The following is a 14,540-nucleotide window of genomic DNA, read 5'->3' on the forward strand; positions in this document are numbered from 1 at the left end:
GCTACAAAGATAAGGCATCATCTTCTGCGTAGCGGAGGTCAGGGGTGCGCCGCGAACGTGTGTAGGATACCCCAGTGTCGGGGGGTATCCGAGTAGTGCCGCTTCCTAAGAGGGAAACTGCGGGGATAAGACTTTACCTTCCTCGTAGCGGATCTCGAGGGAAGAGGGTTAACCACTGTCGGGGGATACCCACGGGTAGAGAGGCTCTCGACGCCGGGCGAGCCTCTCGAGTCGGTGTAGGATGTCGTCACCGTCGGGAAACATCCGAGTCGTAGCGTTCCAAGTCCCGAATGTGTGCCGTGACAGGCGCGAGTCTAGGATAAGCTGTTCTCGATTTGGCACACAACGGGCAGGAAAATCCGCGGGCCAAAAATCCTAGGGTTGCCAACCAAGGGGGATAAAGAAGACCGGACAACGGTCGGAGTAGACTGACCCCATTGACGAGGGGCTGTCGAGTAGAGTGCGTCCGACCCCACGGTTTGAAGTTATAAAGATAAGACAATACCTTCTGCGTAGCGGATGCCGTGGGTTCGCCGCGTTCGTGTGTAGGATGCTCCACCTTCGGGGAGTATCCGAGTAGAGCGGTTCTCAACGACAGAAGCTGCGGGGATAAGACTTGACCTTCTTCGCAGTGGAAATCGTTGGGAAAGGGTTATTCCACGTTCGGGGAATACCCACGGGTACAGTGGCTCTCGACGCCGGGCGAGCCATTCGAGTCGGTGTAGGATGACGTCTTCGTCGGGAATCATCCGAGTCGTTGCGTTAAGTCCCGCGCGTGTGCCGTGACAGGCGCGAGTCTAGGATAAGCTGCTCTCGATCTGGCACACGACGGGCAAGGTGGCAAACTTCGAACCCTGAAGATAAGAGGTCGGGCTTCGAGTCGTTAGAGAAGAGGTCAGGCCTCAAACCTTCAGGCGGAGAGGTTTGTGTGGTCGACCCCGAGTCTTAATGATAAGAGGTCGGGTCCCGAGTCGTAAGAGGAGGGATCAGGCCCCTTACCAACAAGAGGAGGGGTACAAGTGGTCACCTCGAGTCATTACGAGGAGAGGTCAGATTTCAAGTCGTTAGAGGAGAGATCGGGCCTTGAATCGTGCAGAGGAGAGGTAAACCTCGAGTCGATGCGAGGAGGGGTCGGATCTCAAGTCGTTAGAGGAGAGATCAGGCCTCAAGTCGCGAAGAGGAGAGGTTTGTGTGGGAATCTCGAGTCATTGCGAGGAGATGTCGGTTCCCAAGTCGTTAGAGGAGAGTTCAGGCGTCGAGTCGTAAGTATGAGAGGTTTTGCTGAAAGTGGTCTCGTTAATGAGTATTGCCTTTGAGCGCATTAGCGCGAATAGACCTCCCACTATTGAAGCATAGTGTACTAAACAGTTCGAGGTGGGAACCAGGTCTGCGGCCCCAGGTGGAGTTTAGGGAGTAGGGGGTATACACGGAGTATATCATGAGTCTTCCCATTGTACCCATGGACCCAGAGTAGCAAACTGGGGGAACGCGGTGGCTCGCCGTGCCTTGGAATACAATCCGTAAACCGGGATTTACCACCTGTGGTTACCAACTAAAAAAAAAAAACACCCCCAACTGTTGGCGTTCCTGGTGCGAGAGGAGAAGTTGTCAAAACCGGAGCGCTAATCTGAGGGGTGTTTCCCTGTGCCGTGTACTGAAGATCTCGCGGAGATGTTTGACTAGTCGGTCTCTGCCTCGGATCTCGCCTCGACCTTTGAGGATCCGTATCCAACTCAGTCTCCCAAAAGCCTTTCTTCTAAGACCTGATCGGACGAAATTTCCTCAAGACCAACCGAATATCGTTCGCCAATTCTCTGACCATTTTCTTGGCCTCTGAATCCGGAGCATGACATCTAAGGGTTCGTTGGAGGTAGTGTTTAAGCCGAGAGTAACTGATCTCATCAGGTTTCTCCTCAAGCTTCTGTCTAAGATCGTTTACAATCCCCGCAATCCGGTCGAATTCCTGCTCGATTGTATACGGAGAAATATGTTTCCGATTTTCCTTCACATCGTCTTGGAAAAGCCTCCGTAACAACCTACATTTTTCGTCTAGGTCACTCTCCATCGCTTTCACCTCTCCACGTATCAATAACTCGTAATTCACTTCGTCATTATTCAAATGGTCAATCCGCGGGAAATTTTCTATTTTGGTTTCAAATTTTGGAAAAATTTTGACCGTTATGCACTTTTCAGAAATATTTTTAAAAAATATATAACAATTTAAAAAAATGAATAATGTATTGAAAATAAATAAGTAAAAAATAAAAAAAATAAATGAAAATAATAAAAAAAATATATAAAAAACATTAAACTGAATAGAAAAACACAAGAAAATCAACAATTATCTTTTCCCTTTTATTCGAGAAAATACTCTGACAATCTTGAGCAGTCTTTTTTTCAACAGAATGTAACAGAAGGTTTCTCATGGTCGTCGCCACACAAAAAAAATCGAAAACATTGATTCAAATTTTTCAATTGACCACTCTTATTTTTACCCACCCTATTTCCCGACTATTCTGGTCATTTTTCGTCAGAGTGTGGTCTCGATCAGATTCGACTTACGGTTCTGTCTGCCTCGTGGTTGCCTCCGAAGCACTCGACGGCCTGGCCATGATGCTGCTGGTGTTGTTGTTCTGCTGCTGCCACCGATTAGCCGTTCCGGATGTTGTTGTTGTTGTGCTGCTAGTGCAGCACTTTCCCCACAGCCGGAGGTGTGGCTGGTATCGCACCGATGGAACGCACGACGTTGCCGAGCCGGATGTTGTTGCTGGCGTTGTTGTTGTTCTGCTGCTGGTGCAGAACTTCCCAAGCAGCCGGGGGCGTGGCTGGTGTTGTACCGATGGCGAAGCACCACATGGCAGTGCCGGATGTTGTTGTCGTTCTGCTGCTGGTGTTGTTGTTGTTCTGCTGATGGTGCAGCACGGAGCAGTCGGAGGTGTGGTGGGTATTGCCCCGATGCCGACGCCTAACATTACCGTGCGGACGTTGTTGCTGGAGTTGTTGTTGTTTTTGCTGCTGGTGCAGCACGGAGCAGTCGGAGGTGTGGCTTGCATCGCCCCGATGGAGACGCACGACATTGCCGTGCCGGATGTTGCTGGAACTGTTGATTGCCATGGGCTCCGAAGTCGGCGATGATGGAGTGGCCATCTGTGTCACGATCGTTGCTTCTGTCCTCCGTGGGGATGCGGAGCAAACCTTTCTCCCGACCCGCAGGCCCAAAGCCTCCGCACTCGACCGAGCACCACACTTTTCTTTTCAATTTCTTTCCCAAAACTGACGTCCGGAAATTTTTGATGACAGTACCAGTTTTTTTTTCTTTTTTCGTTTTTCCGGGAACTATGGGCTGTCGGGTTTTTTCAAAAATAAGTTCGATACAGTGGGCCAAATCTGGTCGAACAAGTTGATTTATTTTTGATTAGGGTTGGGTTTTTTAACTGTACTTTGCTCAAATCACACCATAAATAAAGTTCTAAAAATCAACTGTAACAAGAAACTTTTTCGTTTATTAATCGAAAACGGTTCACTTTTAGCACACGTGTCGTATAGTGTTTTACTATACGCAGACTTCAATGTCTTGTATGAAGATTACGGGTCTCAACAACTGAATACTGTATAGCATTTTACTATACGTAGATCTATACGAAAAAAATATAAATATGCAGTGAGCATTCTCACACGCAACTATATAGTACTTGACTATAAGCAGAATCCTAAAAATCTCAATAAGGTGAACCAAATAATTTATCCAGAAATCAAATCTTAATAGGAAGTTCATTGGCCGTTTGACGTGAGCTGGTGACGTCACTACAGTCGACGATGCTGCTGTTGGTTGTACGATGGTTGTACTGCTGCTGTTGCTGCGCTCCTGGTTGAACGGAGTTGAAAACCTCGAATTTGGGGGGGGGGGGGGGGGGCAGGGGTGTTCCGTTCCTCTCGTTGAACACTTCCGGTTTTCCTTGCTCGAATGTCAGGGTGAAGGCGCTTCGTAGTACAGTGGTTACGGGGTAATGGGTTCGTCTCGGATGTAATAGAAGGTCACGTTGTCGGCCCTCGTGGGGAAAATCCGATCACTTGCGGGACAAGTTTCGAGACCGAGCACGTGTTAACGGGTGCTCGAATGCGGCGGGCGCCAGGGTAATCTGCATAACTTCACCGGTGCTAGAAGCTGTTGGTAAAATATTGTGCCTTACGCAACGGTATTAGCACTGACACGGGCACGGTTGTTATCGCACGACTTTATCTGGCTTTCTAATTTTAGCACGTACTATTTGACCCTAAGCAAAATGCTGTAGCCTAAATTGACGGGCTACAGAAATAAGCATATTAATTTTAAGATTAAAAACCCAATCACTATTAGTACCTTCAATAGCAAAGGTAAAACTCGATCGCGGTCAAGATAGCACACTTCTACGCACATTCACTACCCAGATCAAAGTGATTTGCGGAGTGCAGCCTCAGTTCAGGGCAAGTGATCCCGGTCGTTGACCTAAGCGGAAATACGTTTTTCCCGAGCGATCTTTAGAAAAACTTCGGGATTCTGGTTACTTAAGATCGTCGCTCGCTCATCAGCTGGATTTTGAATCATACCCTCTCAATCCAAACCTTATGAAACATAATAAAGAAACGGCTTAAGGTGAATAAGCCACGGATATCAATCTTCGAACATAAGTTCGATAAAGACATCGAATCGAGCAGTTCCAATAGACTACATAAAGGCGCCAAACCGATACCTTGAATCGGTTTGTGGAGATTGAATTTTTCAAATGGTGCAACTGCTACAAACGCAAGACTTGAAAATCGTAATGAATTGAATCTGGAAAAAGATAAGATTTAACACAGAACCACTGAATGATATTAGCAACTCAACTATGAGATTGTTTTTATGATAATTTGAGAAAGATCATTTGGAAAATGACATGCCGAATTTAGGATATTTACTTCAGTATAAGATGATATAATTTTGGCTAAATCAATTAAAAATGTTTCAATTTGGCCAGTTTTGGCCAAATGAGCTGCTATTTTAGTGGAGTAACCATTATTTGGAAATTAAAAGAAATAATAAACATTATTATTGTGCAAGACGTTTGTATGTAATGAAAATGAGGAAATGATTTTCTTTATTTTACTTTACAGTATGTCCTGACAGAAATTTTTCGTTGAAAATAAAATTAAAATTTGAAGTGTTTTTCCAAATTTTCTTCACAATTTTTTTTTTCGAATACGGATAACATTATTTTATCCAGATTTCCTCGGGGGCCCCTTGATTTGCCATCATTTGCCAAACTTCAACAGTTCTTAAGTTTAATGGGTGCTGATAGTGGCTCCAGAGAGTAATATGAAGTCATAATTAGTACGTAGCTTTAACCAGAGTTTTTACACATTTAAAGTGAAAGCTCAATTTTCAATTATATTATTGATAAACTTTATTCAAATTTGTAAATCCATTAATTGTTTTTTTTTCAAACTATTGACAATCGGTCAATCATTTCGGGAATTATTAATTTGTGGCAACGAATAGGTAACCTTTGAAACTAAAGAATGTCAGTTTACTGATTATGATTGCACTCAAAACACTCATAAGTTGAAACGGTCGATTTTGTTTGCCGCACAGCAGGTGCAAACTCAATAATCGCAAAATCATGGACAAACTTTTAAGGCTGAAGAATTTCATATTCAATTTTTGACACATGGTCCAACACATGGTGTTGGGGTGGCACTGCGCACACATCAAAAAGTACGTAAACGATTTATTCCTCGTATTACAACCAACACAAGTAGATGCAATCAGAAACACGTTCAACTCACAACATCCAAACATCCAATTCACCGTCGAAATGGAGATGAATGATCACCTACCGTTCTTGGACCTAATGCTGCACCGAAACACAAATGGTAAGATTTCTACGGAATGGTACATGAAACCAATCGCTTCCGGAAGATTTTTGAACCTTTTGTCGTTTCAACCACTACATCAAAAAATTAACGTAGCATATAATTTTGCGAAAAGAGTTTTTGATTTCACATCCAATACAGATAAAACTAACGCAAAAAAAGTTATACAAACACACCTTAAAATTAATGATTACCCAATCACACTCATCAATGGAATCATTAACAAATTAGGAGAAAAAATAATTGAACCGACAGCTATGGAAGAGAACGAAATAAAATGTTATAAACCTCTCACATATATTGATGGCTTAACAACACAAATAACAAAAACATTAGGTTCAGGTTTTAAACATATTAAAATCGCAACCAAACAAAGTAAAACGATCGGATCACTTCTACCGGTCGTGAAAGACAATACTCCGCACGACGAGCATACTAATATTGTGTACAAGATTGAATGCAATGGTAATCCAGACCAAACCGAAAATTCAAACAGCTTCGAACGGAAATGTAGGTAACGCCTGCTATATTGGATGTACTATAGCAAAACTGAAACAACGGATGTCACAACATAGAACACAAACGAATGAGCTGAAACGACTGTGGGACAGAGGATGCACCGACCAGGATTACGAGATAACAACCTTGAGGCAGCAAACAGCATTATTGGAACATGAAGCAGCTATGCACCACCTGTTCAACATCGATAAGGCCAAAATCATCGACAGGGGAGACAATCAAAACAAACTCATGATGCTGGAAAGCTGCCACATAAAAAAAACATCATCATCAGTTAACATTAAAAAGGATACAGATATTTTACACTCAACATACACAAATATTTTTCAGTGTTTAGAAAAAATCAAAACCCAAGAAGCAAAACACAATACTAAGGATCAAAACACAACATCACAAACATTAAATTACACCAACACAAATTAGTGAACGCCATATTTAAAAACAACTCGAAAACCAAAACAGTCCACAGTGCAAAGTTCTGATGCAGAAAATTGTAAAACTCCCAAAATTCAATAGAAAAACGAATATTCTACGAAAATTCGTCAGCAGTAAGTCTCACCAAACTTTAAAATTCAAACAAAATTCACCAACACCAACAAAATTCAAAGTCGATTTTCACTAAATTAGCAATAAATTGTAGCCCCTGATGAAGATCCAATAAGGATCGAAACGTTGGAGTAAAAAACAGTCGTTTTTACTTAAAAATCCGAGACTGATAGCCGTTAAAAATCCCTAAAGAAATTTGAATACAGAAAAAAACGAATTTCGACCACTGTTTCCCACTCCGTACTCCTGTGTGCGACGTTCCGTCTTGTCTGAATTATGAGAAAGCGAATTTCCTCTCTCCCATTCCCTGTCCCAGATGCCTTACCTGATTCAAATCACGAACAAAGCTAAATATAACATTCTTTTCCGATTGCCTTTGATCGTTGCTGAGTCCCGGCGGCAGAAACACGTTGATTAATTCCTCCAACAGCTCCGGAATGTCTTCGGTGACGTCAGTGGGGGCTGCCTTGGGACCCTGCCATCGGACCGAGTTCTGTCGATTTCAAGTGAGTGATTGGAATTAAGAAACAAATAAACAGCAATTGTTAGTGCAACGAAATTGGTACTAGTTATTTACTTTATATTGAGAAGGAAAGGACCAGAAGCAGCAATCAGTCACGAAATTGTAGCAAGATGCAGACGATTGAAATTCACGGAACGTGATGACTTGCAGAATGCAAAAATGTATTCGTTATTCCGTCGACCCTGGTCAATTCACTGTTTGATTAGTCATGGCAAATTATAGTTTTAGGGTAAATATACAGCTCTCAAGGTAGATGAAACCTGTATCTTTGGGTGGCATCGAAAATGGTCATGTTTAATTTCAACGACCATATAATTTCCCCCATAAATTGAACTGTGTATAATTTCAGCTCATTCGGACTTTATTCAGCATAAATGACAAAAATACCAAATCTTTTACCGAACGTTTTAAACAGATTTGTTTGAAGAATATGTAAACAATACTGCATCATTGAAACAACCAAAGTTTAACTCATCTTCAAAGATAAAATGTCTATCTCAAATTTGCATTCTCCAAACCATCCTTCTGGGAATTTTCACCAAACCAAAGGGAAGTAAGTAGCACCCACCTCCAGAATCGGGGACGAGGTCGTTGGGCCATCAATAATGAGCAACGTTTGCGGCTTTCGCCCGTAGCTCAGATCGAAGTAGATGCCAATGATGGGCATCGGGCCGATGGTTTTAATTTTTGATATCAGCGGCGATATACTTTGCGGCCCGACGGAACCGATCTGCAGATAGCCGCCAAGTTTGTCCAGCCGGGACCTGATGCTGCTATCGTTGAGCGTTTGCCGCAGACAGCTTCCGTACAGCCGGCCCAACTTCCGGAATACACCGGAAGTGGTGTTGAGGGCTAGGAGTTCTGCAAGGAAAGAATGTGATAACATTTAGTGGGTTTCCTTTAACGATCGCCTGAATTTACAATACCCTATGCTTGACTAAAAATATTAGAGTGGCCCAAATAAGTATGAGAAAGATAAAATTTGTAAAATCATACTGCACCTGCAGCGCTTAAATTGATCTTAGGCCTACACCAATGGGTTCCATCTACGAAGAGTCGAGGTTTTCCCTTCAGACCTAGCTTTGGTAGGTCATTCATGAACAGAATAAAAAGCAAAGTATAGGGATGAGATGAATGATATGCAGAAAATAAATCAAATTTAATTAAAAATAAAATAAAATAATAGTTGTATTCGGCAACACTGAAGATAAATAAAATGAAATAAATAACTATGGCAACGTTTGCTATTTTGGCAACACTAGGCAAACAGACATAACAAAGTTAGTCATTGATCTATTCTTGTGAGCGACAGACGTGTAGAAGTGAATCTCTGAATTGAGATTCGTAAAATAACGACAATGACGTGGTTGGTAGAGTAAGCAAAAACAGCGTAAATATTTAAGGCTGATGCTGCTGTGTGTTTTGATTTGGCCTTCCGGTAGAATAAGACTGAATTGGCGTTAGAAGCGCAGATTTTTATGGTGGCTAATTGTTTTGATTTGGCCTCCCGGTGGAATAAGACGGAATTGTTCTATTATGTTTGTTATAATATGGCTCTCCGGTGGAAAAAGGCAGAATGGATTTGGAAGCGCAGATTTTCAGGTAACTTCTGCTGATTGTTTATTTTAATTTGCGCTTTCTGTGCATAAAGACGGAATGGCTTTGGAAGCACAGATTTTCAGGACTGTTGCGGCTAACTGTTTGTTTTGATTTGGCCATCCGGTAAAAAAACGGAATCGGCTTAGGAAGTGCAGATATTTAAGGCTGCTGCTTGTTTGTTTTGATTTTGCCACCCTGTGGAAAAAGACGGAATGGATTTTGAAGCGCAGATTTTCAGGCAGCTTTTGCTGATTGTTTGCTTTGATTTGGCCTTTCGATGGAAAAAGTTGTGATTGGCTTTGGAAGCGCCGATTATTTCAGGCTGTTACCTCTGGTTTTTTTTTATTTGGATTTTTAAGGCTACTGATGTTGATCGTTTGTTTTGATTAAGCCTTCTGGTTGGGTAGGCTGTTTCTTAAGCCTAGGCCACACTAGGCAACATGAACTGCGATTTTTGTTATGAGACGAACTTTGTTGTCGGTTGTTGTTGTTGGAAACCTGAAACGGTCTCAGTGTCTCCCGAAGAAAATGGGAGACGCTGAGACCGTCTTAAGACCGTCTTAAGACGAACCGTCTCCTAGTGTGGACAATTATTCTGGCTCTGGTAAACACAGACAGAGTTACAAGAAAAGCACAGTTTGAGAAAGCTGTTTCTAAGAATGTTTTTTTGCGGATTGTTCCGGCTTTGGTAAACAAAAGCAGAGCGACAGAAAAAGCACAAATTGGGAAGGCTTTTGTGAAAAATATTTTCGGATGAGATGAAGAATCTGCAGAAAAAAAGGTTTTTGCAAAGAAAGGATATAGAATTAAGATGAGGGATATTTGGGACATAAAATTTTGTATTTAGAAAAACAAAAGTCTGTAATATAAAGATTCTATTGAGAATAGAGTTGAGAAGGAATGTAGTGATGAGAAGAAGGATAAGCAGAAATTAAATAAAATTTATAGGATGGAGAGTAAAGATGTGGAACATGAAAAAAAAATTAAGGATATTTAGTAAAAAAAAAACTTGTTCTACAGAAAAGAAACAAAAGTCGACGCGTAAAAAGTTTTGAATGAGAATAGAGGTCAGAAGGAATGTAGGGATGAGATGAATGATATGCAGAAAATAAATTAAATTTAATTAAAAATAAAATAAAATAATAGTTGATGCACACTCTTGTTTCCGTTAACTACAACATACTGTTCGCGTAACACGGAGTAATCAATTGTGTCGATGATCAATTGTGTGATGATTGTATAAAATTCTGTGAACTTTAAGAAAATCTATCAGCTTAAGGGGGGGGTAGGGTCTAACGGGTATAAAAAAAACACCATTTTCACGATTTTTTTCTAGAGTTATCGTTCAAACAAATGTATTCAATTTTTTTGCATTATACAAAGCATTGTTAAAAGATCATTTAGTAATTTTTTCGTAGAAAAATATTGAAAAATGAGCCGGTGACGGAGCATTTTCGAGGATGCCTTTTAGAAAACAGGATTTGCGGTGGACACTGTATCTCAGCACAGAATCATCTGAAGTCAAAAAATCAGAGCAAAATATTTTTAATAGATGTTTTTCTGGACCCCAACGTTTTTATTAAACTTAAAAATATTTTTATGAAATTTTTGTGGCTGTTTGAAGTAAAAACTACGATTTTTCACTTAAAAATCCGCCATTTTTCACCTCTTAAATCTCCCCAAAATAAAAAAATCAAAAAATAAAAACGTTGGGGTCTGGTATTTTATATGTAGAAAATATGTTCCAAATTTGAAAAGAATCGGATAAGTAGTTTTCAAATGACGATGTCCACGGACTTTAAAAACGTGCTTTCGAGAAAACCGCGTTTGAATTTTATGCTCTTGCTTTCTTGCAGTATTAGATAGGAGGAGATAAAGGCCTATAACTTCTACAGTTTTGCTTCAATTGACTTGAAAATTTGACACAACATTCTTGAAATGTTTTGCAATAAGAAAATAAAAAAATAAAAAAATCGATTTTTTGAAAGTGTTAGACCCTACCCCCCCCCCCTTAATAGGTAGCATTTTTCCAGAATTTTACTTAGAACTGATAAAACAGATATCGGTCGGAAGTTATTCACATGAGATAAACAGCCCTTTTTTGCATATTGAAATAACTTTTGCATTTTCAGGTTTTTGAAGATGGAACCAGTTGTGACCATTTCATTGAAAACATAATTAAAAACGTTTGCAAAGAGCTCATGGTGCATTTTAGCAAAAAATGCTGGAATTTCATCTGAGCCACAACTTTTATTCGAGTCTTGAATCTATAATTTGCAGAATAACCTCGATGGGGTTTCAGGAACATTGAGTAATCATTGTGCGTCAAGGTTCCAAATTTACCAATATTTCGTTGACTCGGAATACTTGAAACTAGCCGGGGTCAAACGTGCGGAAACATGCAGTGATGCCAGAAATTGGGCCGGAACAAATTTAAATTCCTTCTTTTTTCACTTGAAGCTCAAACATCACGAGGCGGAGGAGGGAAAATAAAAAATCCAATTGTACTAATTTTCAATAAACTAGAACAAATTAAAAAAAAAACCTTGCATGCAATGAACTTGCATAAAATCTGCATTTCACAAACTTGAAAAGTCAAGTTATTTTAGGTAAAAAAGTTGGAAAAATCTCGAATACAAAAGGTGATATAATTCCCATCTTTTATAGTTTGACTGTTTCGAGGGATTTGAAATTTTGGCAATAAAATACCTTAAATTTTATTCTTCCCCCCATTCGGGATATTCGAAAAAATCGAAGGGAAAGGAGTTACAAAATAAGTATAGAAACGACTCGAAAATAGAGCATCTGAATTTGTTTTTAAAATAAAGGCATTAAAAAAAATTTTTCCTCTGTGAATTTGTTCTTGTATGTATTTTGAAATAAAGATCAAATAACCTACGGGTTTTCTACTGCCACAGGGAAAAACTTAATCCCACTTGGGAACATTCCAACTCGCACAAATTCTCTTGAGCTCGAAACAAAAGCCCTCAAACGTAGGTTCTACATAGTTAGGTTAAGATCAGGCCGAGTACTCACGTTGCATCTGAAGGTCGGCAATCTCCTGCGGACTCTTGACGGCTCTCAAACTATTGCCCTCCAACGGGGCGCAGCTGTAGTTTTTGAACTCCTTGCACGGTTCCACGTCCCAGTTCATGCGGGCCTGTATGCTGATGGCTGCAGCCCGGCAAATACTGTCGGCACATTCCGGCGGTGGCGCTGGCGTCGGATGGCAGTCGTCGTCCTCGGTGACGTAGCAATTCCGGGGCAGCTGCGACGGGGCCGCCGAGATGAGGAACAGAATGGGCGAGGCCACCAGCAGCGAAGTGACCAGCAGAGTGGCTGCCGTAATTGCCATCTTGTGCACGGCTGACGAGCCCCGGAGCCAAATGCAGGGAGCACAACAAACCCAACCGACAGGATTCTTCAGCGATGGCCGGCACCCGTTTGCCGTTACCGTAGCGCCAGTTGCCGACCCCGCCCCCGCTCCGGAGTGTTGTGTTATCGCAGCCGGTCCTCCTCCTCCTCCTGCTCCCGCATTCGATAGGGTGGGGAGCAAGGGTGTCTTGCTGGCGCCTAGTTTGCCACTAATGGTGCTATGACCCGAGGTCTGTTGGTCGCGAAGAAAGAGGAAAAAAAAACAGAAACAAAGGACATACAATCAGAAACTAATTGGGCAGTAAATTAATTAATCTACAAAGACCAGTGTCTGGTGTCATGTGAATTCTGGCATTGGTATCAGTGTTTGGAGAAAGGTTTTTTTTTAGTTTTCATTCATGTTTGAAATACGAATTTTGCAATTAAAACTAACTTTTTTTCTAAGAGTTCTGATTCGGAATTTGAAATGAAAAATTAATAATTGAAAACACAGACTAAAGAATTGCATATCACAAATTCTGAATCCACAACTTAACAAAAATCAAAATTCGAATTCAAGTTTTAAGGTATCGAATTAGGTATCATGAATATGATATAACCAATTTTTAAGCACGATTTTTTTATCGTGAATTCAATCTTGTTTTTTTTTAAATGGGGTTTGAACTTGAAATAGAATGGGAAATTGTTGAGTTTTAATTCCAAATTCTTAACACTCATCCACATTAGATTTCGTTACCCTAAACTGCACTAGGAGTTTAAATTTGACACCATAAGCTCAAATCGTTATAGGGGAGAGGCAGGCTATATGCGCATATTAAGGAAAGCACTCATTTTCTACCATATTTCAATAGATAAGAGTCTGAAAACTATATACACATGAGCGGACATCTGTTTTATATACGTTAGAGCAATTTTTCTGTTAAAATCTTTTACAGTTTTTGTGAAAATAGTTTTATAATAAAAGAAGTCAAAATAGCCGATTTCCGAAACTGGCGGGCTAAATGCGCATATTTATGTTTTAAGCTATATTTCATTAACACTTGCAATATTTTGATATTATTTAATTGAAAATGGTAGAAACGGATGTTAAGCATACGTCAAGGCTGAAATTTTGGTGAAATTTTTTACATCACTAGTTTTTTTGCATGAAACATAGTCAGGTATGCCATATGGCCATATTTCATGGTAAAATTTTGTTCATATCGTATTTTTATCGGATCAGTATGAAGTTCTTCTTTTTTCGCTGAAAGATCGTGATTTGAGCGTAGATTTAATGTTTAAATTATAAAAAGTAAAAAAATTATAAGACTAATCTATTTTTCTTGATATAGGCATTTTACCTGCCTTCATATGGGCATTCAGAACCTATCTCTTATTCCAATATCTTATCATTTACAACTTTGCCAAAAGCTTCAATTTGTTGAATTTCCGATTTCCAGATGAATAAGAATGAAAAACCATTAAAATTTTTGTCCCCAGAATCTGTACGCACGATAATTAAAGTTCAATATATTATAACAAAACTGGCAAAAATCTTGTTTGAATTTTTAAATTTTTCGGTCTTTATATAGCAATTTAATTTTTTCATGCCATGTGTTAAAAGCGTATTACCCTCAAACTGCGTTGATCAGATATGATGAATCTCCAGCCATATCATCAATCGACTGTATGCGCATATTACCCAACATGCGCATTTAGGAACACTTCCCCCTAACTTTTTTCGTGTAGGGGAAAAGTTCATATAACGCCCCATGTGGCTAATACGCGCCACTCTTGTTTTGAAGAATCTAAAACATTTTAAGCCTGCAAAATATTACCAATTTGTTTTAAATGCTGTGATTGGTCATGGCAAGCATGAATTTTTCCTTAAAATGCCCCTGTTTCGTGATAATTTCACAATTTAGGTTTTTCTTCATTTCGATCTAAATTTTAAAACACTTTCAATAAGGTGTCACCAAGCAGAGAAAACGAATAAGACAATATTTTCTGAAACATCGATAGAGGAGAATCTAAATTATGATTTTATGTTAAAAAATCATACTGAACTCGCTAAGGTATGCTTTTCATTGGTATGTTTTATCACGGC

The 14,540-nt window shown here is 40.2% G+C and overlaps 1 protein-coding gene across 1 annotated transcript in view; it reads right to left on the reverse strand.

Moving 5' to 3' along the window:
* LOC129740463 (endothelin-converting enzyme 1) overlaps positions 1-14,540 on the reverse strand; it is a 52,028-nt gene that overhangs the window by 23,916 nt on the left and 13,572 nt on the right. The window contains exons 2-4 of the mRNA XM_055732147.1: positions 12,116-12,686; positions 8,049-8,341; positions 7,283-7,450 (exon numbers count right to left, since the gene is read on the reverse strand). Coding sequence (XP_055588122.1) covers positions 7,283-7,450; positions 8,049-8,341; positions 12,116-12,686 — 1,032 coding nt within the window. The remainder of the gene's footprint in view (positions 1-7,282; positions 7,451-8,048; positions 8,342-12,115; positions 12,687-14,540) is intronic.

Source organism: Uranotaenia lowii, chromosome 1 (genome assembly GCF_029784155.1).
Source record: "Uranotaenia lowii strain MFRU-FL chromosome 1, ASM2978415v1, whole genome shotgun sequence".
In the NCBI taxonomy this organism is placed as follows: domain Eukaryota; kingdom Metazoa; phylum Arthropoda; class Insecta; order Diptera; family Culicidae; genus Uranotaenia; species Uranotaenia lowii.